Raw genomic sequence first — 27,192 nt, 5'->3', positions numbered from 1 at the left:
GTATCTCTCCTAGAGCCAAGTCTGCCCTTCTTAGACTTGATGATAATGCTTAGCACACAGAGTGTTTTAATCTTGAAAGCACTGCACAAACATGAACTAACCCGGCAGTTAAGCCTTAAACTTTTCTAGGTGATGTTTACTCAGTCATGAGAGACGTTATATTATATATATAATAATTATATATGTATAAAATAATTTATATATATATCTATACGCACAGTAACAAGTATGATATAAATGTCTGATATATGAATAAATAGCTGGTGGTGGAGGAAGATGAAATCCCTTTTGTGTGTGAATCACCTGATGTGCTCAGCAGCCCCGTGACCGCTCTGAGCCCAGCACTGATCCATCCTCCTGGAGAGAGGCTTCAGATTTCCAGGGAGCTCAGGCTGATGTCATTGCTGTGAAATGAGGCAGCAGTGAGCTTCCCCTCCCTCTGCTTGGGAACTGGATCCCAAAGCTTTTCTGGCATCATTCCATGTTCCAGAAACCACTGTCCTCCCATTGCTGCCACGCTGCTGGTAATTACTTAATCTAGTCAGGCAAAGGGCAGAATTAGGTGAGCTGAGTAGCTGAAGGAAACACAGTTACAGAATAAAAAAATCCCAGACTGGTTTGGGTAGGCAGGGCCCTTAAAGCTCATCCAGGGACACCTCCCAGTGTCCCAGGCTGCTCCAAACCCTGTCCAGCCTGGCCTTGGGCACTGCCAGGGATCCAGGGGCAGCCACAGCCTTTTCCTTTTTCCTTTATTACTTTTATTTTTTTTTATTATTTTTGTTTTAAAATATTTTAAATTTGAATTACTCTGCAGATACCTTTGTCAGGACCTGCAGAAGGCCCTCTGCTGTTTTGTGTGGATTGGGCAGCTTGGAGCTGCTGTCATTCCCAGGGCAGGAGGACCCTTCATGGGGTGTTAAATATCCTTGAGAACCGTTCCTGGCTCCCTCAGATTGCGGTGCAGCTTTAAAAACCTTTATCTTTGTGCTTTTGCTGAGGGTTATTGTTGCTTCCCTTAGTTCCCTTAGCAGAAGAGGTGGGCTTTTTCTTTGGTGTCTTGGCAGATTTCCTCTTAAGTCTTATTTTAGCGAGCTGAAAGAGGAAGAGAGGGCACAGGGTGCTTTTTGAAGCCATATTCACTGAGAATTTATTCCTACCAGCATTGTAAAGTCTGGAATAGTTACTCTGGAATTCTTTGCTGTTTTGAAGCAATTAGTTTCTTGGTTTTTCAGTTGTGAAGCAGAAGATGTTGTCCTATAAAGGAAGACTATATCCAGGAGAAGCATTGAAACACAGAAAAACACAGGTTTTACTCACTGCCCCAGGATTTATCCACTTTGTCTTGAGACAGGCATGGTGAGCTCTCTTCATCATGGAATAGCAGGCGATTGAACAGAATTTCTGCATGATAAATTTTGATGTTGATTAAATTCCCTCCCCATTCCCTCACTTTTGTCCCTCTTTCTGTTCTGTAGCTTTGTGAAGTGCATGGAGAGCAGATGCAGAGATGCTCCACTGCTGCATTGTCAATTGATCAATTATCTAATTGATAATGTTTCTGCACACGTTTTCTGTAAGAACAGCTGAAGATGGGCGCGGCCTGTCCTGCCCTGTGAAATCAACAGAGGCCTCATTTTCCTTTAAAAAAAACCAGTTCAGTTATTACTAAATACATCTTTAAAGGCTCTGGGTTTTGTCAACAGAGTGAGCAGCAGAAAGGGAGGGAGGCAGATGCTGGTGATGGGTTGCTCTGCGGGTGCTGGAGGGAAAACTGAGCACTGATTTTGCAGGTCTGTCTGTGTCACCTCTGTCACACCGTGTCTCTTTTTCCATTAGCTGCAGGACAATGTGAGTAATCAGATTCCCTAGTGAATGGGGGCTGGACACTTTCCTTGTTTGCTCTTGTCTCAGGGTGTGATTCAGAGTTTTGACTGGGGTGTTGGGAGGGTGACTCGCCTGGAGCTGTGGTGAAGAACTGGCATTGCTGCAAGAGGAGGTGCTTGTTCTGAGTCTGTTCCACCTCCCTGTTTTCTAATGATGTGTTTGAATGTCTCCCTGCCTAGCTCACCTGTACTAAATCAGACACCCACAGGTTACATGACCCTTATCTCTGTCTCTTCTGATAAAGGTCTTTAAATGATGTTTCCATTAAGATTTTTAGCAAATACGTGCTGGAGGATTGCTTTTAAGGCCCTAGCTGTGTTTGAACTCAGTTTTATTTCAAGTGTAGGCCAGTCCAGGTATTTTAGGCTGTCCTGTGCAGGTGACTGCAGGACTGTAACCCTGACCTGCTTGAAGCTCTCCTGGCAACAAATTTGCTGTCATGCTATAAATAACTTGTGACTTTCCAAACATAATTAGTTTCTTTATTGTCCTCTGAATAATGTGTGAAGCAGGTGTGAGCTCCTCATCCCCTTCCAGCAGGATTTCCAGGTTGGAGGGGCAGATGCACCTTCTGGCTGTGCCTGAGCATCTCTTGAAAGGTGTTTAGGTCCAAAGCCTCCTCCCTGCCAGCTGTGGGTGCAGAGCTGAGCTCTGGTTGTCACAATGGGGCTGGTTCCACGGAGTGATCCACACACTTGGCTCTTTGAACCACACCAGAATGAGCAGGGCTGAGTGTTTGAGTGCTGTGAGTACTTGCTGGGTGCTGGTGGTTGGGGACACTTTGCTGGGACTGAAAATGTTTTGTGCTTAAATTCTCCTGAACAAGCACATGGTGTGTGTTGATCTTCCAGCTGCTGGCCTGGAAGGAGCAGGACATGGATGGAGTGGTGCAGGGCCTTGGGCAATGGGACAGAAACATTGCTGGGAGAAGACAAAATGATCCTGAGAGAACTGGCAGGAAAAGAAAGCAAGCAAGCTCAGAGAGCTGGTGTCAAGAATACTTGTTTTTGCCTTGGATCATAAGGCCAGATGAGATCATTTATGTGAGAAGACATCACTGTGGAGGCTGATTTAGCTGAGTAAAGGCTTGTTTGCTTGAGCTGGAATGGATTTTTGAAACCATTCTTTTCCTGCTTAGGTTGGTCTTGTAGGCATCAGTTCTTGTTTCCTCACTTGCCTGTTGGGTTGGGAAGCCATGGAGCAAACCCAGATTCTTGTGGGTGTGATCCTGTAGCCTCTTGCCATCTGAACAGAGCCTGAATTTGAACTGGAGATGTGATGGCTTTTTAAATCTGTTCTCATTTACTTAAAACTTTACTTTAAATTTTCTGGCTTGTTGATAGATCATTTACCACCCCTCCCTTCTTTTTTAAAGAAGGCTTCTTAGTGGTGTAATCCAACAGTGCTTTTCCTTAGTGATCCAAACTCATTTTTCTCTCCATCTTTAAAAAAATCCCATAAATTCCAATACTACAATTCTGCCCTATATTCTTTTGTGTCAGCTGCATACAGTCAGAAGTGTTAAGAGTGTTTTCATGCTCTCTTTTGCTGTCAGTATCAGTGAACCATCTTGCTGTCAGTGATGCATCTCACTACTTTTTGTTCCTTCAATCAAGGTTTATTTAGATTTTTGTTTTGCAGAAACTACTCAAAATGCCTCCTGTTCCTGGTCTGTCCTTTCAGTTACTCATCATCTGGGATGTGGTTTGTGTGCTCTGTGGGTGAGAACCGTGCTGATGGCTTGGTCAAGAACCTGTCGAGTACCAAAGATTTTTTCAAAGAGAGTTATCTTTAAGCATTTAAACACATTTTATGCTACATATGTGGAGTTTTAGACGTGGAGAAACTTAATGTGTACAGGAAATACGAAGTGTGTTGCAGTTCTGGCATGTCTGGTTCTGCCATGAGAGGGGTTTATTGCATCTGCCCCATCCCTGAAGTGTCCCAGGCCAGGTTGGACATTGGGGTTTGGAGCACCCTGGGACAGTGGGAGATGTCCCTGCCCACGGCAGGGATGGCACTGGGTGAGGTTTGAGGTCTCTTCCAACCCACACCATTCTGGGATTCGTGTCTGCAGATGAGATAAAGTCTGATGGATCACTAAATGTTCCGGTACAATAATTTCCTTTAACACACACCAGGTGATGTTTTTCTTGTAAAGTTTGTACAAAGGTTGTGTTGGTGCTAGTGGGAGCTTTGCTAGCATTGAAGCTGGTGTGCCCTTAATTCATGCTGTCCTTTAGACCCTAATTACCAGGGCACTTTGGCTCCATTCCCAGGAATGATCTGAATTTGAGGTGTTGGAAGGTGAACAGCATCTGCTGCTTGGAGGTGTGATTTCCATCTATGGGGTCCTTGTGAAAATAAAGTGGACTTCCTATTTGTGTTTTACCTCTTGTAAAGTTTGGAGCATGGAGCTGTTTAATCCAACTGGGATTTCATTGAAGAATTCCTTGGCTGCTCCTCTCTTGGCTCAGATGGTCTTGCCCCCTTCTTCCTCCTCGTCTCCTTTTGCCGTGCCATCTGTCTGTCATCTGCTTTTTCATTTCTCTGACCTATTTATGAAATATGTTTGCACAACCCCTTTTGCAGTGGCTGCAGAGGAGTGTTGGAATTGTGACCAGACTTATTTCCCGTTCCCCTTTGTTCAGTTTGTCAGCTCCAGCCCTTTGGGATCAGGGGGTGTCTCTGGTGACACCTCAGTGGTTTCACACTGGGGCTGTGCAGAGAATTTCCTGGTCATGGCAAGGCAGGACACAGCACAAACTCAGAGGTTGGGATTTGTCTGAGTCCTGGCAGGAGGTGGAGTCGGGTTTGGGTTGCAGCTCTTGCTTGTCAGAGTTCAACTCTCACAAAGAGGAACTTTATTTCCGAGGCTTTGGACAGAGGTTTCATTGTCCCAGAACTGCCGGGCATGAAGGGGCTCATTGAGGCCCTGTCACCCATCCAGGTTCTGCCTCCACACCTGTCGTGGGCAGCAGCAGCAGCCTCAGCTCCTGCCCTGGCGTTCTCTCCTTTCTCATGTGCAAGGATTAAGGCTTGGATTTGCTGCAGCTGGTCCCAAACTCAGCCCAGGAGCAGTGTGATGGCTGTTGGCACTCATGGGCTGAGACACAGCGTGGGTGGGCCTGATTTTGGGGAATCATGGAATGGTTTGGGCTGGGAGGACCTTAAAGATCATCCCCTTCTAGTGGACACTCTCCACTAGACCAGGTTGCTCCTGCCCAGCCTCATTTATTTTGCCCAGAATTGAATGTTCCACAGGCAGAGGTGGCTGTGAAGGGATGGCAGCGTTCTGAAAACCTCCTCAGTTTCCCTGGTGCCTCTGGGTAGAGGCTTTCTCAGCAGATACATCTAGGAAATTCTGCCACTTCCTTCAGAAGTATTTGTCCAGTCTCAACTGCTGCAAAATCAGAGCTCTGGGGGAAGGGTGGATTTTAAAAACAAAACAGCAAAAAGGCAAAATAACGCTTGATGCAGGCTTCTGTAGATCAGGTCATCTTTTCTTTTGTAGGTCAGACGTGATAATAAATATATTCAGGATTACTAAAGGGGAGAAATAGCTGCAGCTTTTTGAGTTTTGTTTGTGGTTTGTTTTTTCTTCTGTTTTTTTGAGACATTGAAGAAAGAAAATGGAGCACAAGGGGACAAAAAGAATTGCTGAACACAGCGTGTCCTTTCCCCAGCTTTAGGGAATAGCCAGAGTCTCTGGGAAGAACCTGAGCTGCAGGGAGAGAAGGAGGAAACATTCAGGAGGGTGTAACAGTTGTAACATGGGAACAGCTGCTCAGTCCTGCTCCCCAAATTCACACTGAAGATGCCTCATGTAGCTAAACTAATAAAAAGCCCAAACAACAGAGTTACTACATGAGTGCATTGTTAACCTGCAGCTGACCCCTTGCTTTTAATCTCAATAAATGAAATGAAACCCATATAATCACTCCTAAATTTGTGTGTGTGTGTGTGTCTGTGACACATATTTTGCTCCAGAAGAGCCTGGCAGTGGGGAGGGCAGCTATAGGATCAGAGATGCCACAAGGTGAAACCCCTCCCTTTGTTCTGCTTTTCTTCACCCACCTCCCCTGTGCCTGGGAGGGAGTGTGGGTCTGATCAGAGGGAGCCTTTTTGGCAGTGTTTAATTAATGAAAAGAGAGAGGGTAGTAAATTGATGGTTACAGTGGAATGTCTTCTGTGATGCTAAAACCATTCCACTCTAAAGTGATCCTGTGCCTGGGACAATAAATACCCCACAGATAACAGAGCCTCTTGACCGTGAGCCAGAACTCCTCTGGCCATTTAATAGATGAGAAAAAGATGTCAAGTACCATGGCCAGGATCGAACAGCAGATCTGTGATGGAGCAGGGAATTAGCAGAGTGGGGCTGGGGGCCCAGCTCTGGGCCTTTTAAACTGTAAGACTTTATTCTTCCCCCCTGCTCTGCCACGTTGCAGAAGATGGATGAGAGCCCTCAGTCAGGATTCCACCTCAGCAGTGTCCTATTCCCTAAGGGAAAGGCTTCCTTTGTGATGTAGGAAATAAGAATTAGATTCCCTCCACGGATACACAAACATGGACTCTGCTATCAGCTTCTTGCTTTTCTTCCTTTTTGTTTGTTCTTTGCTTTTCTCCCAGGTGAGATGTGGATTTCCTCCTTGGAGCCTACCTGGAGTTAACCCTTAACTGTGCTCTCAGTGGTAGTTCTGTGTTCTCTCTTGTGGGCCAGTGCCTTTTGGCTCTGTAGGAGAAATGCATGTTCACATGTGACTTTATGTGCTTGGACTCTGCAGAGTTCATTCATCATCCAGAGTCACTGTGTAAACCCTTCTGCAAGGAGTCCTTGAGGAGTGGCACTGGTGGGGCTGTCCTTGTGCTGGGGGCTCTCTCAGGGTCCCGTGCAGCAAACAGGGTCCGTGATTTGGATGGGTCATGTCCAAACCCCAGCCTTCAGTGTGTGAGCATCGACCACCCCAGCTCTGCAGCCTCACCCAGATCCCCCTTCCTTCCCCCTCCAGCGCTCCTGTGCTCCCAGGGTTTGAATTACTCCCTGCCTTTTTCAGCACAGTAAATAGGGGATCTGTACGTTTAAACATTAAGGCCTTTGTGAGCCCAGAGCAGCAGAGGCCTCCTGTGGCTGCAGCTCTGTTTGGGGGAGGCCCTTGTTTCACAGGGCGCTCGCTGGGTTGTGTTGAGGGATGGTTTGGCAGCAGAGCAGGGCACAGGTGGAGCTCTGGCAGGAGCTGAGCTCCCCTTCAGCCACCTGAGAGGGTTCGGTCCCTGTCCCAAAGGCAGATCCCCTGCCAGGCTGGGACCCACAGCATCAGCTGCAGCCCTCAGAGGAGCTGCCCAGTGGCTCCTTTTTGTCTCCATCACTTCCTAGTAAATCACCCAACATTTGTTGTTCAGCTCCAGCCTCCAGCTCGTGCCACCTCTGCCGTGTGTTGGGTGAAATGCTCCTCTCTACTGCCCACAAACTGCTGGGGTTTAAAATTGTTTCTGGCAAACACGTTCAGAAGGTAGTTCAGGCTGAAATAGTGGCTCTTAAACTGTGCTCTCTGGGACCATGCAGAGGGATTTGCAGATTTATTAAATGAGATTCATTAAATGATGGAAAACTTGATAAAGGAGCCAGGAATGCCTGAGAAATTCACGGGTGTTGACAGACAGCCATTGGTGCCAAAGCTGTGATGAGGAGCGGAGGGAAGTGACACCATGTGCTGGTGGTTGAATGCAGATGAGATGGGAAGCTCCCTGAAAACCCTTCATTAGTGGCCAGAGTTGCTCTTCTGGAAGATTCTTCCACCTGGTCAGAGCTCAGCCCTTTCTTAGAAAGCAGAGATGCTCTTTTGTGGCTCCCATTTGATGTTTGAATCCAGTGTTTCTTCAGTCCTTTGTGTGCCAGAGCGTGGCTGATAAAAGGGGTTTCACGTGGCCGAACAATGCAGATTGTTCCTTTCTTCTCATGGAAATACAACTGGATTTTCACAGCCTTATTTTGGCCATCTCCAGCCACCCCCAGGACAGAGCTCTGGGCAGAGCTCCTTGCTCCTGTGCCCCCAGTTTACCCACCCCAAACCAGCAGCTCCCCCTGGGATGTCAGTCTCAGATTTGATCCAGTACCATGAAATCTTTCTGCATCTTTGCAGTGGAGCACAATGCTAAATCCATCATTTTTACCTTCTGATGTGCTGCCTCTGGTGCTGCCTGGCTGGGAGCAGCTGCCCTTCTCCCTGCCCATGCCATCCCCATACTCCATGTCCCCTTTCCACCATTTCTTTGGCTCCAGGCAAAACCCAGCATAGCGTGACTCACACCAGTCTCCTGCTCTCCCTTTCCATTTCTCTCTGGACTTTTTCCATGCTCCTGTACTATGCAGCAGTCCTTCAGCCAGGATTATATTATCCCATTTCTTAGATAAAGGGCTTGGAGGCCAGAAATGTGTTATTGCTGTGTTAACTGGAATGGCTCTTTGGGTTGAGAGAGGAAAGTTTCCTTGGATTGGTGCCAGAAATAGCACGGCTGCCCCTTCCCTTGACGAAATGACCTTCAGATTTAATATTGATGTGTAGCTTTATTCTTGCTCTGATTTGGACTGAAGAGGTGATCTTTGCTGGGAACTGTGTTGGGAGAGGCTGGGGTGGGGACTTGTGCTAAGAGGGGCTGCAAATGAGCAGAGCGCCACAGAAAATATCTGCATCACTGGGTGTTCTCTTTCCCTAAAAGACATGGTGTTCCTGGTGCTTTGAACAGGGATGACCTCCCCATGCTTCAAGCCAAAAAAGAAAGGGAAATCTCATTTTTGCTATGACTCTGAAGCTGCTGGGATTGAAGGCTTGGAAATCAGGGCAAGCCCCTGAGTGGGGTTGTGCTCGTGGAACTTGCTCCCAGTGCTCTCCCAAAGGCTGGGAAGCAGATTGCTGCTCCCCTGGAAGGCAGGGAGCCTTGGGACTGCACCTGCTTGGTGAATTCATACCTCTGATGCAGTATTGCATTGATGCTTCTGTGCTGCTTTGTCCCCTAAAATCCACTATGCATTCTCCTTTACTCCAAGCCCAGCCCATTTCAGTCATGTTTGGCCCTGCTGAGAACTTCTGCTCCTACTGGAAATCTTCCCTGGCTTCTATTTGGTTTGTCCTGATGTCATTATGTGGTTCAAGCAAAAATATTTTTTAGAATCATAGAATGGTTTGGGTTGAAAGGAACCTTAAAGCTTACCCAGTCTCACCCCCCTGCCATGGGCAGGGACACCTCCCACTGGACCAGGTTGCTCCGAGCCCCAGGCCTTGAACATTTCCAGAGATGGGGAGTCAAAACTTCTCTGGACTTCTTGATTGATGACTTTGTGTGGGCTTAAAATCCTCCTTGCTCTAATGTACTGTGAGGAAAACTGGGAAAAAACCTTTTTAGGAGACTTCTGTGAGGAGGGTTTAGAGCTTTTGTGTTCCAGGTAGAGAGCAGTGTAGTTTTGTGATCTTAGAGCTGCATTCAGGAACACAGTGTCAGAATTCTGCATTTGGAGACGTGTTTGCTGAGCTCTCTCCTCTTCCTCCCAGGACATGAAAGAGCAGATAAGGAGGGTGAGGTCATCCCAGCAGTGCAGAAATTTCCCAGGCCTGGAGCTGAGCCTGTTTCAGTGTAATCACTTATCCCGAAGCTTCATTTTGATCTTGGGCTGCAGAACCTGTGGCGTTAAACAAAAGCCCCCCTGGTCCCCATGAGCCATGACAAAACACCCTTTGACCTCAGGTCTTAACGGCTGCATAATGAGGAGTGAAGAGACTGAAGCTGCTTTTTCATGCCTGGAGAGATGGGAGTATCCATGCTGCTCCCTCCTCTGTCAGTGTTTACTGGGTGGGGGCTGAGAGGAAGGCTCTATCTCCTGTGAGATAAACCAAGAGGAAAATGAAAGCAGGTTTTATTTGTTGCCTTGCTCACTTCCAGCCTGGAGTGACAGTGATCAGAAGTGGCTGAGCTGAAAACAAGTTTGTGCATCCTTTGTCAGTGTGCAGTGAGCTCTGTTGTTGGGAAGTTTGGTAGATACTGAAGGAATAGTCAGTTCCCCTCTTGCAAGGAAGAGCTCTTTGCTTTGAGATTAACTCCACTTTTTTTCCTGGCTGTCTCATTGTGAGATTGTTTTGCTGGCACTGCCCAAGTGGGGAAGTTCAGGACACTGAGACAGGTGTGGTGGCACTTGTTCAGATCGAGAGCAGCACAGTCAGGAAACACCTTTGTCGGTGCCATTCACCTTATGGCATGAGCTGGAAGCTTTAACATCCTGAGAATCCTTCCGTAAATTCTGCTTCAGTAACTCTCCTGAACAGTGAAAGCAGGTCCCAGGTAAGTCCTGTTCTGACACAATGTTGTGTTGGTGCTGCTCACCAAAGCTCAGGGCTGCCATCCTCACCCTGGCTGTAATTTCTGTAGTTTCTGTATTATGGAATATTGATTTACTGCGGAGCATAAAAATGTGCCGTACTCAGCAGAAGGGCCTCTCCAATTGTTATGCTCCAGGAACACTGCTGCTCAGGAATGTGAAATAAATTTTCCCTTTTAACAATGGATCCCGATTTGCATAGTCTCTATTCTTGTTCCCCGGGGACTGTGGCACTAATGGGCTGCAGCGAGCGCTCCCCCACTTGGACACCAAACTCCTCTATTTGCTGCATACAAAGGGCTTTGCTGTGGTACAAGTGTAATAACTTCTCCAACAGTTTACTCTGTGCCGTAATTGTCTCCTCTCTGTTGTGCTCAGTTTTGTTTGAAGAGCTTAGAACGCTGAACACCCCCTTCCTTCTCTTCTTTGATGTTTTAATGGCATTATTCTCAGGGAAGCTTGTTTTCCAGCAGTCCAGAAAGTCACATCGTCCCATGCTGCCAAGTGAGGTGATCTCATGAAGGGAGACCAGGAGCTGCTTTGCTCTGCTGGGGCTTTGCTTTGGCAGCAAGCAGAGCTTTAGGATAGAAGTGCAATATTCAAGATAATGGCCTGCGTTTGTTGCTGGTTGTGCTCATGATGTCAAACCTCTGTCATCGCTTGCTGTATCCTCTTAGTGAACAGGAGTCACTGGCTCTCAGCTCCTGAGTTTGCCAGAAAAAAGTTATAAATCTCTTGGTGAGATCCCACCTTGGCTTTGTGCTTCTGCCACTTTGTGCTTTCTTGTAGAAGAGTTTTAACTCCTAGTGAAAAATCTTGGTCTATGAAAGGTAATGATACAACCCAGACCTGCTGGGAAGCTGCTGTTAGCAAAATTATCATATTGATAAAGCAAAATTATAATATTGATGTCCTTCTCAGCAAAAAGAAGGATGTGCTTCTGGAAGATGTTTGTTGTAAGTTTGTACAATTGTATTTTAGGCATTTTGAGGGAAAAGTGGGCATTCTTGGTTCATAGTTTGTAATGTTGAGAACAGCATCTTTAACCAGAGCTTTAAGGGGAAAATTCTCAATGAACTGAACACAGTTGGAGCAAACTTTGGTGCCTGGTGTAGTGTCACCTTTTCATTCCTGGATTTAGCTGCAAGGGAGTAAGAAACTGCCTTAATTTCTGGCGTGATGGCGATCAGGCAGAGTCTGCACACAAACAGTTCAAGCTGCTCTGCTCTGCCTGCCTCTGTGCCCATGAGGGTGTGGAGAACTATACTGAAAAATGGGCACAATAAATTCCCTCAAAACATGGCGTTTTTCAGCTGACTGCTCTGCTGAGCCTCTGGAGAGATGGTTTTCCTGGTGTAACAGGCAGTTGGTGGTGACCACACTTCTGATCCAAGCTCCTGTCCTTCACCTTCCCCTTCTCTCCTCACATCTTTGTCCATGGGTGCCAAACAGGGTTCAGACATGGCCCAAAGTATTGCATTGGCATAGCTGCAAGAATAAAATCCTGATTATTGGCTATTGTCACAGAACAATTGTTGCTGCTGAGGGCTCAAGAGCAGCTAGAGCTGGGAATGGCTGTTTTTCAGACAGTCAGCTGAATAAATGCTCGGGGCAGTGCATAAATGTCATGGTGTGAAGATGTGGGACACTTGGATTTGAAACAGCACAGAAGAACTTCTGAGAGAGCGTTCTGCCATTTCCAGGCCTTGGTGGGAGCCGCTGCCTGTCCTCTCGAGGTTCAGTGTCTGCACGGGGGTTGTGGATGGGCTGGGGAAGGCAGGAGTGACTCAGTGTCCCCGTGAGTCACCCTGGTGCTCCGGGCAGGATCCCGACCCCGAGGCGGATGGGATGGGATGGGATGCTGTGTCACCAGCCTGGTGTAGCACCTGGGGCTGTGGATTCCACCTGCACAGAGTCCTGCAGTGCTTTCAGTTGGAAAAGCCCTCTGAGACCATCTGGTCCAGCCTTGGGCAGTGCTCTGGAGCTGGGACCTTACCTCCATTGCAGACCCCAGCAAGGGCTGGTGGCACCGTTTGTGCAGGGGGTGATTCACAGCCAGCAGGGCTGTCTGAGCTACAAACAGGAGGAAAATTAAAAAAAAATAAAACCAGTGATTTTCAGTTTACTGCTGAGAAACTGGGCACTTCTGTCTTGGGGCAGGAGCTTGGCTCAGCCCTGCTCATGCTTTAGGATTTGTGCTCCCAAGTTTTCCCTGAGCAGTGAGGGCTTTTCAGTGGGAATAAGCCTTTACTCCCAGCCCGTGGAGGTCCTGGATTTGTGTGAATATGGGAATGAATGAGCCAAGGGGAGGTTGGAAGGAGATTGAGCAGAGTGCCGAGCACATGCTGGGAATAAAGAGCCCTTCAAAGCTGATGGTTCTGTCCAGGGCTGGGGGCGGGTGTTGAGCTGAACAAATTGTTCACTTTGGCTTCTTTGCAGGCAGAAATGTTACGAGCAGCTAATGAGATTGTTCTCGAGCCTTGTGGGGCTTTCTCTTCCTCCCTCAGAGTAGTCATGGGAGTGGGTTTGGCAGAGCTTTAACTCTTGCTCCACACGCTGATCTGGTCTTGCATTGATCCAAAAAATGATAATAATGATAATAATAGTAAACTTTGGTGAGCTGAAGAATGAATGTGAAGAATATACAGGGACATGAGCAAAGTGGAATATAGCAGCTGAATTGGTTGTCCTATTGAAGAAAGGTCCCATCCTGTACCCTCTGGGCTCTGTCCCAATGCCAGGGTGAGGCTCCTCTGTGGGAAGGGCTGAAACATTCCCAGTTTGCTTCTGGAAGGTGAGGGAGGCTGAGCTGGGTGTCCCATGGGGAAAGTCTCATCACTCTCACATGATTTCCTCTGTCCAAAGCTGTGCAGGAAAGAGGAGAGTGAATCCAGCGTGGCCTCTGCCCTGGAAGGTGACTGCATTCCAGGGGACAGCAGAGCCCCTGGGAGTACACCAGTACACAGTGGAGGATGGGAACCATGTGGGAAGTGCCTGGAAAGCTGGAGTTTATTGCCTCATGTTGTGGCATTAATCTGTGAGTGTCCGAGCTCTGGGAGCTGCCCTGGGCTGTGCCACCTCCTGGCATCAGTGCCAAAGGCATTTTCTGGTTCCAGTGGACCCTCCCATGGCTGTCCCAGCTCTCAGCCTGCTTGGCTGCCTGCACAGCTCCTCAGTGTTTCTGTGTTGAGTTTCTCTCTCTTCTGGCATTTACTGTTTTTTGCAGCGTGACCTGTTGTTCCTCATTGAACATCAAGATGGTTTGGGTTTGCTCAAGTGCTTGAAGTGGCAGAAGCAATCTCCCTCCAGACCCTGTTTCAGCCTCCCTCCAGGCTGTTTCTCATTCATTCTGCTGATTCCTAGAGGTGGATCTGATACTGTAGCTCCCCTCCAGCCTGTAACTTTTTTCTGCTCTGAAATCATCAGTTCTAGCTCCATTTTTCCTTGCTGCTCCATGTCATTACCAGGATGGTTTGGCAGCAGCTGGTGGGCCTGCTCTGCTCACTTTGCAGCTGGGCCTTTAGTAGGGCAGTCTCCTGGTGAAAAATCAGTCTGCTAATCTCTAATTCCCTCCGTTTGCTGGGGCTGTCTCTGTCTGCCTGGTTGGAATTCAGCTGCATGGACTCAGCAGAAAGCAGCATGGGCTGGTGGGCGGATGGGCTGCCTGAGGAACTTGGAACTGAGGCTGAGATTGGATATTGGGGAGAAATCCTTCCCTGGGAGGGTGGGCAGGCCCTGGCACAGGGTGCCCAGAGCAGCTGGGGCTGTCCCTGGAGCCCTGGCAGTGCCCAAGGCCAGGCTGGACAGGGCTGAAAGCAGCTGGGACAGTGGGAGATGTCCCTGCCATGGCAGGGGATGGAACTAAGCAATCCCTGTGCCCCGTGCCAGGGTGTAACCACTGTCACAGAGAGGCATTTCTTCCCAATATCCAATGTAACCCTTCCCTCTATCACTTTAAAGCCATTCCCCCTTGTCCTGTCACACTGTGCCCTTGTGGAAAGTCCCTCTCCATTTTCCTTGTAGGCTCTGTTCAGATTTAGACAGAAAGGAAAGGATTTTCAGGGTTTTCCTCTCCCCCAGAGCAACTGGAGGTTTCACATCCCCTGTGGTCACTGCAGGACATCACACTCTGCTTTGTGTGCATGGTTGCTCCTTTCTAAAGCTAGACAAGAAAAGAATCATTTTCACAAATGCTTGTAGAGGCATTAAAGCTGCGGAATATCCGTGGGTCCTTGTCCCAGAGCTGATCCCATGAGGAAACATCCATCCCATGGTGTTGCTGCCAGCACCTCGCAGGGAAGGGTGGGACCGAGCTGGGAAAGGCTCAGTTCTAAATATAGAGCCACTACACTGGGTGCTGTTTTGGAAAGTGTGGCTGAGCCATCATTCTGCTCTTCCCCTCCTCCAGTGCTGCCGCAGGGTGTCAGAGGATGAAGTGTGCATTCCTGTGTTTCGCTTCCTTGGGTTATTTTTGGTTCAAATCCAGTGGGTTTTTCTGGGCTAGGATGTGTCCTGATTTTAAGGTGAGGAGCAGGTCTGCTGCTGCTTGTGTGCTGCCATGGCACTTAAGAAACTAAATGAGTTTTAAACTATTCTTTTCATACTTAATCTCAGTTTCTGTGTAATCTGAGCAAAAGAATAGGCTGTATTTATCAGCACAGGCCAGTGTTCCAGCAGGCAGAGGTGCTTTGTAATGTTGGGAGAGGCAAACTTAGGGAATTGGCACTTTGGGTGTACTCTCAGCAGCATTTGATTCTAAAAACTTCCTTCTAAAAATTCCCAGGGCTCTGTGGCTCCCCAAAGAGCAAACTGCTGAAATCTGGGTTTACAAAGGGAAAGATCTGAACCCCTGAAGGTGTTTTGGAGAAGGCTGGGAGGGCAGAAGGCGGTGGCTGCTGTTGCCTCTTTGTGGGAACGTGGCTTTGCAGGGACAGCCAAGGGTCCAGCAGGAATATGGATAACGTGTCTTGTTCTAAATGCAGGAGTTTCACTTGCAGTTTGAAGCAACCAACTCCTCCTTTTCAGGGTTGATTTGAAACTTGTAATAACCCTGGGACTTTTCTGTATTTATTTCATTTTTAGGTAAGTGCATTTGGTAGCAGTTATGCCTGAATCAGGTCAGAGGGCCAGGAGGTGCAGATTTTTTGAAGAACTCGATTTCTGCTTCTTCCCATCTTTGCAGCTGGGGCTGCCTCAGTACAAAACCTCATTTACCTCGTGCTGCTTGTGCTGTCGTGGCTGGTTTCAGCTCTGAAATGGGTTAATCTCAGCAGAAGACTTTCTGGTTTGATTTTGGAGGAAACATCTGGACATTGCTGTGGCTCCCCTGCCCCACATGCTCTGGCTGGTTCAAAATTCCTCCACAGAAGGAGGGGGGGAGATGGGCAAAGGGAATTATTTTGTGATTAATTTCTTAATTGCTAAGCATCCAGATGTGGCAAAGGCTTTGTGCAGCAACATTGGAGTTGTCAGCACTTTCTGCTGATGCTTTGTTTCCACACCATATCGGGGTTTTCCTCCTTTCTGGGAAACCTTAATGTTTATCCACAGGAATCAGTGTGCTTAGGGTATATTTTCATGATACTGTGGCTTTTAACATGGAGAGTGGAGTTGTGGATTTATCCATTCCTCACCATCTCTGTGTTCCTGTCTGCCCTGGAGTGCAGCAGTAGGGACTGAGGGTGGTTTGATTACATTTGATTTTATTTCCTGGCTACTTTATTTGCTTGGTCTATCCATCAGATGCAGAAATCAGGGTTGCTTTGCAGCACACCATTGCAGGGAGCAGCAAGGTTGGCCCTGTTCCTCTCCACCTTGTAAACCCCAGCAGTGGCGGTTGTGAACTTGTCACTGAGGTTTAATTGTGGCCACATGGTATGAGCTGTGTTCAGGTGGATTTGGGGACTGATGCCAGAGACTTTTTTTGAAGACTTGAGTCAGTGGGTGCCAGCAGATGTTGGAATATTGCTCTGCAGACACACGGCCCTTGCAGCACATCTGTAATTCCTCTGTAATTATTAGCAGTGGTGAGATGGTATCAGTCCTGCCATCCAGAACGCAGCTTTTGCTCTGTCTGTCAGTTCTCCAGGATTTCTGTGTGCTGTGTAATTCAAACCACGCTGAGAATAAGTGTGTGTGTGTGTTGCAGGAGGCGGAGGGCAGAGTGGAGGTGGGCAGCAGACCGCGCCGCCATCGTCAGCCGCTGGAACTGGCTCCAGGCCCACGTGTCGGACCTGGAGTACCGCATCCGGCAGCAGACGGACATCTACAAACAGATCAGAGCCAACAAGGTGAGGGGTGGGGATGGGCCGGGGCAGGGTGGGATGGGATGGAGCCAGGATGGAGCCAGGATGGGGCAGAAATGGGGTAGGGATGGGATGGGATGGGATGGGATGGGATGGGATGGGATGGGATGGGATGGGATGGGATGGGATGGGATGGGATGGGATGGGATGGGATGGGATGGGATGGGGCGGGATGGGATGGAGCAGAATGGGGCAGGATGGAGCAGGAATGAAGGAGGGTGGAGTGGGATGGGGCAGGAATGGAGGAGGATGGAGTGGAATGGGGCAGGATGGAGCAGAACATGGAGGAGGCTGGGGCAGGGATGGAGTGGGATGGGGCAGGAATGGAACAGGATGGGATGAAGCAGGATGGAGTGAGATGGAGCAGGATAGGGCAGGATGGGATAGGAATGGAGGAGGATGGGGCAGGAATGGAGCAGGATGGGGCAGGATGTAACAGGACAGGGCAGGAATGGAGCAGGATGGGGCAGGATGGAAAAGGAATGGAGCAGGATAGAGCAGGATGAGGCAGAATGGAGCAGGATGGAACAGGACAGGGCAGGAATGGAGCAGGATAGGGCAGGATGGGATGGGGTAGGAGGCCTTTGGGCACTGTGCTTCTGCTTTGCCTCCTGATGGCTCCCTCTGACACCAGAGAGTGCAGATGTGAAGTCTGATACTTTTCCCTCCTGCCTCTCTCCCAAAGCAGATTGCAAAGCTGTGACTAATTGTAATGCAGTTTGGCATGGGCTGAGTGTAATTCCTGTCCCTGGTTCAGTATGATAACGTGAAGGGAGCAATACCTTGCTTTAGAGTCAGTCTTTGGTGCTGTTGCATGTGTGATGCTGTTCCCCATCACTCAAGCCTTTCTCTCTGATATTTTTCTAAAACCTTCCCATTTTCTTTCTGGGAGTAGCTGAGGATGGGGATAAAAACAGCTGAGATTTAGTGGAAAAGGGAGTGGCCTGTGGAGGAAGTTAGTTCAGATGCTATCTGAACAGGCTTAAAATTGAGTCTGTTCCTTAAAAAAAGATCATTTTTTGGTGCTGACCTTTCTCTGTGGAAGGTTTTTTTTTTTTTAGCATTGCTCTCAGATGGTGGGAGAATGGGGGAGAGCAGAGAAGGGATGAGGAAGGGATTGTTATGGAGACTTGTTCAGGCATGCACATCTAAATGTCAGGCCTTGGAGGAAGGAATGTCTGGAGTTTGTGGCAAGAAGGCCCCTGGTATTGCATCAACTGAGAGATCCTCAGGAATTCAGCCTGGCAAATGCCTTTCCCAAGATGTGTGCTGCTCTGGGGTGGTGGGGAGAGGCTTCCAGGGGGTAGAAAGCAGGGCAGGGAGGCTGGACTTTGATGCAGCTGTGCAGAAAAACAGGCTTAATTGAGTGAGTGAGGGCTCTAAATGAGTAGGTGGAAGAGCACGGCTTGTGAGCAGAATCCATTACTGAGATTAGGGCAGAAGGCTTCTGGGGAGTGGGCAAATGAATGATTCTTCAGAAAGAATCATCTTCCTTCTGTCTTAGAGCTGACAGTGCAGCATGGCTTTAAGTACAAAATACAAAATAGCTGAAGGTTTATATGGTAGAAGTTAAAAAATGAGAAAACTCATGTAATGATGTGGAAGGTTCAGGGCTTTCACCAGGTTATGGCAGCTTGACAGGCTCATGAAATGGCCTGATAATGGTTACAAGCATCCCCTGGGCTTTTATAAGGCTGCTTCAAGGTCTGAAAGGAGGTTCTGGCCAACAGGCTCATCTCTGATTTGTTCAAACCAAAACTCACCTGTGATACCCCAGTACATGAATTCAAGATAAAACATGTTGCTTAAGGTGCAGAGGCATTCAGAAATTAAGAGTTTTGGGTAGTGGCTGTTCTGCCTGAAGAAGAAAAAGGTCTGAACCATGAGTATCACATACCCCATCTCTGATAGAGCTTGCTGGAGATTATTCTTGCACCCAGCTGTTATCTTGATGTCATTGAGCTCTGGGATGTTGTAAAACAGATTCTGTTTGCACCAATGAAAAACTACAGACATCTTAAAAGAGCTTGGAACAAGAATAGGAGACTAGAGAAACAGCCCTGTGTTTCAGTAACACAGGAGCTTGTTGGAATGGATTTGGCTTCAAATTGTACGAGGAAAATAGTTAAAGAATTTGGAAACACCTTGTTTTTTCTATCAATATAACTTAACTCCAGCTGATTGGGCCATAAGGAGGTTAAAATGTAGCTGCTGCAGGAATTCAGAGTTCTACAAGCTCTAAAGTTCAGAGAAATTTTATTACATTCTTTTTTTAGTTTAATTACCTTTATATGTTAGAGTTTACATCCCAGTGTACCCTTCAAGAAAGACACATTGCTGTGTGAGATCAAAGCAAGGGAAGGACGAGGCAGTCAAAAATAACCCTGTGTTTTGAGGGTAAACTGCTGCCTGGGAGTCTCAGCAGGAATTGTGCTCTCAGCACATTCACATCAGCTCAGTTGGTGAGAAGGGGAGGAAAACACCAAATCAGGGAGCGTGTGCTCAGAGCTGCTTGTGGAATACCCTGTTTGCAGACACTTAAAAATAGCAGGGAAGCCTTGTGGCTGTGTCCTCTCTGCAGATAACATGCCCAGGTTCCCTCCAGGCTCACTTTGCTGTGACACACTGTGCAGCCTCCAGAATTGATGATCTGCCTGTTCTTGATCTGAGCAGCCCCTTCACAGTTCCTCGTTTCACCAGATGCTGCTCGCTGGGGCTTGTCCTTGTCCTGAGCTCTTTTTGATAGGTTCCATCAACTCCCTGATCCCGTGCACATTTTGCCCTGCTTTGTTATAATATAGCCCAGAATATGCATAATTACAATGATTTTATTTCACTTTGTGTTGTTCTGAGAGCAAAGCAGTCCTGCCTTTAGGTTAAGCCTCAGTTAAACAGAAACAGAACAGCATCTGTTAAACCTGATAAAACAGTGCTCAGACAGTGTGCTTTGTCCCACCAGGTTTATAGCAATTTCTTTCTTTCCTTATTGAATTTTTGTAAATATCACTTTTTGGGGGGCAGGGGGAAGTCTGCTCAGAGTAACAAGGTGGTTCATTTTCATCAGCAGCTCAGAATTGTTTGTTTGGTGGGGCAATTTCCCCTCTGCAGGGGAGGGCAGGATGGGGACAGGCTGTGAGCTGGCTCCAGCCCTCTCTGAGTTCAGCTGAGATGCCAGGGCAGGCCAGGCAGCAGGGATTGGCTTTGGCATCACATCTGGAAGCCGTGGTGGGAAGGAATTCAGCATGGGGGTGTGGGGGACAATGAGGGTGCAGTTTCCCTGTGGACACCAAAGGATCTGCAGTTCATTGCTGTTCCTCTCTTGCAGGGGCTGATAGTTCTTGGTGAGGCTTCGCCCCCTGACCCTGCAGTAGATGATTCCTCCCGTCCTGTTAGAGCTGAGGTCAGGCTGGAGCCTGGGGCTGAGCGCCTGGTAAGTGCCAGCGTGGGGCTGAGTGCTCCAGTCTGGGGAGGGAAAGCTCATCCCTCAAGCTGTGGGGCACAGGGATGCTCAAACCATGGCACTGGGCTCATGGGCAGCTCCTCTCCGTGACTCCAGGTGGGAATCACTGATCTTGGTCTGCAGCTCACCCCCTCCTGTGTTGTTTTGGGGTTAATAAACAATAGGATTTAAACACCTTTTAGAACAGAGTTCCTGGGGGTACCTTTGTAATATGCATTAGCATTTTGTGAAGCTTCAAAATCCTAACTAATCCGTTCCCTCCAGCAAAAAAAGTACCTCAAACTGAGTGCAGCATGATTAGCAAAGGCTGCTAAAGATGTGGCTATTTAATATCTGCCTGAGCATCTGAGCATTCCCCCTTGGAAAGGGCACTAGTGATTGCAGTGAGATGCACTGGAAACTATGCAGAGTGCCAGGTATGTATTATTTAATACAGAAATGTAGGGCACAGACTGAAGGCTTGATCGTACTGTTCATCCTGCCTGTGATTGCCTTGGATCCTGGGGGATGCAGCAATGCATTAAAATGGAGGGTTTGCAACTTGTGGTCCCTGAAACTTGTGCAGGTTCTACTTGGCACTTTGTTGTGGCCACTCCTGCCGCCCTGTGTGCCTTCTTAGGAAGGAAAGGGTGTTTATTCTCCTTGCACAGGGACTCCCACATCACTGCACACTCCCAGCTTGTCTGTGACACTGCTGGAAGTGTCACCCCTGGAACTGCCGCCTCCAGCACCCAGCCCCTGGCTTTGTGCTTAATTAGGGCTGCTCATTAGGGCAGGATGTTGAGTCAGAGCCCTGATCTGCTCCAGCCAGAGATTACCCAGAGACTGAGGGCTCTTACTGGAAAGGGATCTCCTGGGCCTTTCCTGGAGAGCTGCTTATCATTTTGGCACCCTCCAGGCCTTTCCCCCCAAACTGGCAGGGTTAGAGACACATCTGCAGCGTGGAGCAGAGGGAGGAATCCATCCTGTCCCATGCCCAGCTCCCCTGGATCTCCTCCTCCCGTGAGTGCCTCGGATCCGTGTCCTTGGGCATCGCCTTCCTACGTGGGATGGGGCTGATAATCCCCAGAGGAACTAATCCTATCACCAGTGGAGGGAAGGGCTTTGCAAATAAGGCCTGGGAATATCTTCTGGGAAATGGAAGCTCAGTGGGTGAATAAATAGTTTTGTCTGAAGATGGAAATGACATGAAGCCCTGAAGACATTACTTGGCTGTTGATTTTGGTTCCTTGGATTGCTTGTCTAGTGAGGGGCTGCGCTTGATATTGCCCCCTAATTAAATATTTCCAGTAATAGGTGAAGGTCTGAACCTGCCTGCTTTTGTTAGGGTTTTTTGGAATTCAGGGGACATTCCTGGTGTTGGCCCATGACCTATCTGCACACAGCTGCTTTCCTGCCCTGATGTGCAACAGCAGATGTGCTACAATTGCATCTTCCACACCCTCCAAAGGGATCCAAAGGACCTGGACTTGCAGACCCAAAGCTCATAGAGGAGCTCAGTCAGGAGCAGGGTGTGACCCTGGTGCTATGGATGCTGCTCTGGATCCCAGGCAGCCCTGGAGGACAGCACGGCCTTGGGAGGTGCACCAGGAGCTGGCAAAGAGTGAGAGTGCAGGAGGTGTTGGCTCTGCTCGTGTGCTGGGTACACCCATCCCAGGGTGATAAAGGGAGCCTGGGCTGCTCCTGATAAATACACATTGGATTGATCTTTCCAGCTTCTCCACAGGAAGCTGAGTCCCTCTGTTCCTATCTTGAGCCACCAAGACAGAGCAAGCTCTTGGAGAAGAAGTTCTCCTTTAAGACCCTTTCTGTAGAAGAAAATAAAGGATTTCAAAAGAGCTTATGAGTCATGAGTACCCGCCCTGCTGCACCAGGGGTGCCTCTGGCGGGTGTCACGTGGAGGCTCAGCCCTGCCAAGCCTCTGGAAAGCAGAGGGAAAGTGCTCAGCTCCTGCATGACTTCACCTGGCTGGGCTGCTGGGTTTACCTGATGTCTCAGGTGTGAGCTGATCTCGCTCCTCTGTCTCTCTGCGTGGCAGAGTTGGTCTCATCCTGTCTTTGCTCCCCCATAGGAGAAACATCTCTTTTAGCAGAAGTGTAAAAACCCCTGCAAAGTTCCTCAAGCAGGCCCAGGCAGAAGTTGTGTGAGTTGTTAAAAACAGCCCTTCCCTGGGTGACTCAGGTGTCTGCTCCTCTGGAAACCGTTAATCCAGCAGTGCCATGGCCTGGCTTTGTTGTTTATTGAGTTGGGGGGTGTTTGCTGGGAAGATTTAATCACCACAGTCCAGATGGGTTTGGGATGGAGTCAGGGCCAAGCAGGGGGCTTGGCTGACCATCTGTGTGGTGTCAGAGCTCTGCTTTTGCCTTTTTTTCTTGGTGCTTGAACCACATCACCACTGTGTGTGCTCAAAGGGGGAACCCCAGCGAGGGACAGGGCAGGGAGTGTAGGAAGTACCACACAGAGGAAGAAATGAAGTTTAACCCCAGGGAGGAGCATGTCTGACACCAGAAACAGGGGGCTGCATGGGAGGGGCTGAAGGTGATGAATGCCAGAGGTTTGGACACGCTGGTGGGCTGCAGGGTGGGGAGCAGGAATGTCACTGGTGGGAGGTACAAGGCCACTGTGTCCTTGGAGGCTTGGTGACAATCCCGCTGCTCCCTGCAGAGCCTCAGGCAGAAGGGATTGGGGAGCACAGTGTTTTTAACTCAATTTTTACTCACTTTGCTCTACCAAAAAGGTATTTCCAGCTTTGTGTTTATGCAGCACTTTCAGAGTTACAGACTCGCCCTGCTCCCATCCCAGCCCCACAGCCTGGGTTCACGCTCATTTAAAACACTCCCTAAAATGCTGTTAGGACTCTGTTTGCACAGGTAGTAAGTTAAAATGCAAATTCAGTTTTGCAAGTCAGTTCCCCTCTCCCTCCCTCCCTGTTTTGCCCCAAAGTGCTTCGGCAGGAGCTTTCAGCCACATGGCTCAGAACAGAAACCAAACTGCAGGAGAGACTGCAGAGCTTTACAGGTGGTGATGAACTTGTTTGCACCATGGAGACAAAATGCTAAAATCTCCTTAAAGCCCTCAGCCTTTCATGCTCCTGGTTGCCTGAGGGGAATTAAAGTCCTTTGGATCTTGCAATGAAAGAGCTGCCATGTATCCATGCTCTTGCTCTCCTTAAGATCTCCTTGTGTCCCTGCTCTCCTGTTCATACAGTGACTTCTGAACCCTGCTTTGAAGTCCTGTGTGGAAATCCATGGCTACAGTGCAGAATCCTCAACCAGAACCCAGTTATACTAATTGTGGCTATTCAAGAAGCTTTTATTTATTTCTGTTTTTCTCACCCTTCCTTAGAGTGTGTCTGGATCCCAGCCCCTAGAAAGCTTGGGAATTTCTGCTGCAAATACTCCTGAATCCCATCCCACCAAGCCCTGTGGAGCACCAAGACCTGTCAATGGAGTTATTAACACGTAAGCTCTTGGATATTCTGGAAGAGTTTGCTTTTATGATCTTTGCAATGTCCCGTTGGAAGCCAGGCTGTAGCTGGTTGGTAATGGTACAGATGGTGTCTTTTTTCAAAAAAGTACAGTAGTAGATCATGCCTGGAAACATTTTGGAGGAGATTGCTTGCTTGAGGTTTTCTGCTGCATTGTTTTGCTGAAAATGGAATTAAACGGAGCTGTGTTTACATGAACAAGCCCTGCAGGCAGCTGTGCACTGAGCATGGGCAAAACTTGTTTCTTTATGAGTAGTTTTAATACATCTGCAAATTGTGTGATTCAAAGGTACTGATGCCCTGCTTGCAGAATTATCTGTAACCACTGACCCACTTTATTGGAGTTATGTAGGAATCCCGTTGATTTGGGGAGTAAAACTTCCTAAATTCTTCATTTCTCCGGGCTGCTTTTGTTGACAAAGTCTTGAAGTGGGTAAATGAAAACAAGTGAAAGACATTCCTTGATGCTACAGGGTTGAACCACTTGAAAACCCTTGAAAAACGTTGCACTTGCTCAGTGCCTTGAGGAGGCAGGGAAAAAGAGAGGGGAAAGGGGAAGGAGGGAGGGAGGGATGGATCCTGCACCGATGTAATGCGAGCAGATCAAGGAGCCCGTGGCTGCAGCTGGAACACTGCAGGCTGTAACAGAGCCCTTTGTATCCCTGTAGCCTTTGAACTGCACAGCCTTGGACCACAGGGCTTTAATGTTTTGCATTTTTAGAAATGAAACACTTGCAGAAGAGACATGAAAAGGTTCTGTAGATGAGGTGCTGCTGCGCTGGGATCTGCTCGGGGCACGGGGCATTGATGCCAGGGCTGCTGCAGCCTTTGTGCCTCGCAGAGGTTGATGTTAACTCTGCACCTTTCTGGGGTCACTGCTGGGAGCTGGCACAGGTAGAGATCTCAAATATCCATCAGAACCAAGTTTACATTGGGGTTAAATATTTTTTCTATAAAATTATATGCTCTCTGGCATTTAGACTCAGAAAACCTCTTGTCTAAAGATTCCCCAAACTCTCATTCTGGAGGAAGCTGAATTCTAGGGTTAAAGCTGTTCTGGTCTAGAGTGGCTTTTGCTCTGTGGATTTCAGTGGTTTTTTTTTTTTGTTCAGAGCTTCCAAAGGTATTTGGTCAAAGGTTCAGTCGTGGGAGAGTGGAAGGTGACAGAAGTAAAAGCAAAAAATGGAGTTGGTTTAATAAATCCTGTTGTGCCATGAGCTGCAGAGCTCCAAACTCAGCTTGGAGTGTTCGCTCAGGTGAAAACCACGAACCTGCTGTGTGAATAACTGGGGTTTTCCTGTTCTCCTCTCCTGTGGGGCAGTCTGCAGCCTGGCCTGGCAGAACACGCTCAGGGAGATGGCCAGGAGGCCGAGGAGCTGCTCCACAAGAGGCAGCGCCTGTCGCTGGTCCCCGCGGACGGGACGTGCGTGGCCGCTCGCACCCGCCCCGTCCTCAGCTGCAAGAAGCGGCGCCTCGTCCGACCCAGCACCATCATGCCCCTTTCCAAAAAGGTCAGTCGGGTCTTTTCTGCTCTTATTTGTCTTGTAAAGATGGAGAAAGCAACAGGAAGGAAGAGCAGGACAGCAGGGCTTGTAAAGGCTGTTGGAAAAACAAAGGAGAAGGTGGTAACGGGTTGGAAGATTTTTCTTTGCTGTCACTGGGGAGGGAAGATGCTGAACCCATGAGTTTTCTTAAGCCAACCAACCTGAGGTGAACTCAAGGCCAGGTAGGTCAGTGTGGCACAGTCTGAGCAGGAGAAAGAAGCCCTGAGAAGTCAAGTATCAGGAAACCTTAACTCTGAGACAGGAATTAGCAAAGCCCCAGGAACTCATTGCTGCTGCTCAAGGGAAAACCACATTCATCCCAGGCATACGTGGGATGAATGCCCTGTCTCTTCCTGTTTTGTTTTCTTTATTACTATTTTTTATACTCCTCTCCCTAATGCAGAATTCATTCAATGGAAATGCAGTTTATTGCCTGCATGAAGAAGGGCCATGTTTAATTCTTTTTATTTTCTCTTAGGAATACCATAAACTGTCAGTTGGAGGGAAAATAGTGAGAAATGAAGGAAATAAGGATCTTTATTTGTGCATGCAGAACCATAATGGCAAAAATCCACTTACCTTTGAGACAAAGTGTTTCAAGTCTAAATTTCCCACAAGGGCTGGGGGGTTTTCACTCTGCGGATGTTTTAAAGAGAAGCTCCAAAAGCAGCATTTTTCTGAGCAAAATAGATTCTTCCTCAGCTGAGTCAGCTTTAACTGATCACTTATCTTCAGTTTTATCTGGGGTATTTCTGGGAGAGCTCTGCAGTGATTACTTGCAGGATCTTCAGTGATTTGGAAGTTGCTGAACATTCTCGTGGTGGATGCTGCCTTGTGCACTCAGTGCTTGAAGAATTGGCTGTAAATTCTGTGTTAGATCTTTGTTGTTGTCATCATCAAATACATTTGGTAATCAGAGATGGTTCAGAAGAGCAGTTCCAGGGATGAAAGCAGCAGAGAGCAGGGGATTTCTGAGCCCTCCTCCAGTCATTCCAGAGACAGCTGAGTCATGGCCAAGTTGTGCTCCAGAAATGCCATGTCCAGTTCCCTCCACTCCCTTGCCCAGCAGAAAGTGGCTGTGGATTGAACTTTGCCACCTGCATTGTGGAGGTTTTGATCTTGTAATGTTTTTATTGTTTTCCTCACAATTTGGTGCACACACTTAAGGGATTTTGTGCCCAAAGCTGGGGGCAGCCCTTCAGCTCACACGTGGGCAGAGTGGCAGTGGCAGGATTGCTTCTCTCCTTGCACAGCCATCCTGGTTAGAAAGCCCTGTGGGCTTAAACTTTATTATTTTTTATTAAATAATTAGTTCCCAGCAGTGGTAGAGCACTGCTGATTCATGCTCATTTTTGGATCCATCACAACCTCCACATCCTCTGGGCAGAACTTCCAGAGGTAGCAGCATAACTGCTCAGTTACCCCTTCCTCCTCTTTGGGCACTGCCTTTGCTTCTTGCATTTGCCCTCAGTGAATTACATGTGATTTATTTTAAATAATTTCTCTAAGTTTGTAACCAGGAGTGGGTTTCCAGATCTTTATTTCAAGCAGCCCTTCCCAGTGTAGTGTTATTTGCTGTGGATATTTTCTCCCATCCTTCAAGTCATTCATGGAAATTATTTGAATAATTCTGACTCAGAACAGGCTTCTGCAGGATCCAGTTTGATCCATTCTTCCATTTTGGTGGGGAATCAGGGGTTGTTTTCTCTGCATGGAGTTTATATCCAGTTGTGTGTCTGCTTGCAGTGGTTTCACACAAATTAAGTCTTTATCAAGTCTATAAATCTGTGAATTGTGACTCTGTCCTGCATTAAGGAACAAGGTTGAGAACCACCTTTGTCACTCTGTAGATGTCCCTGCAAGTGTCAGCTCTTGGCATATAATGATGGCTCTGACCCACTGGAACTAAAAATGGCTTCTCTGCCCCTTCTCTGACAGCAGAATTGTGCTGCCTCATGGTTTTTATAAATGAGGTTTCAACCTAGATAAAATTAAACACTTTTAGTCAAATTTAGCAGCTGTTAAACTGTCTGTGCTGGTAAGTCGTAGTTTTCAGTTGTGTTTATGCAAAGTGAAAGCATCCTCTCGTGAGGCCAAACTAAATTAACACATTCTGTACAAGGTAGAAAAAAAAGGGTGTG

At 48.0% G+C, this 27,192-nt stretch overlaps 1 protein-coding gene across 3 annotated transcripts in view; it reads left to right on the top strand.

Annotated features, from left to right (window-relative positions):
* Positions 1-27,192, top strand: part of KANSL1 (KAT8 regulatory NSL complex subunit 1) — a 68,922-nt gene that overhangs the window by 30,552 nt on the left and 11,178 nt on the right. For all 3 annotated transcript variants that reach the window (XM_059489060.1, XM_059489059.1, XM_059489058.1), the window contains exons 3-6: positions 16,404-16,545; positions 19,886-19,990; positions 23,366-23,481; positions 24,829-25,018. In XM_059489060.1, the coding sequence (XP_059345043.1) occupies positions 16,404-16,545; positions 19,886-19,990; positions 23,366-23,481; positions 24,829-25,018 (553 nt within the window). The remainder of the gene's footprint in view (positions 1-16,403; positions 16,546-19,885; positions 19,991-23,365; positions 23,482-24,828; positions 25,019-27,192) is intronic.

Source organism: Ammospiza nelsoni, chromosome 26, assembly GCF_027579445.1.
Source record: "Ammospiza nelsoni isolate bAmmNel1 chromosome 26, bAmmNel1.pri, whole genome shotgun sequence".
In the NCBI taxonomy this organism is placed as follows: Eukaryota; Metazoa; Chordata; class Aves; order Passeriformes; family Passerellidae; genus Ammospiza; species Ammospiza nelsoni.
This window is presented reverse-complemented; position numbering and strand designations above follow the sequence as displayed.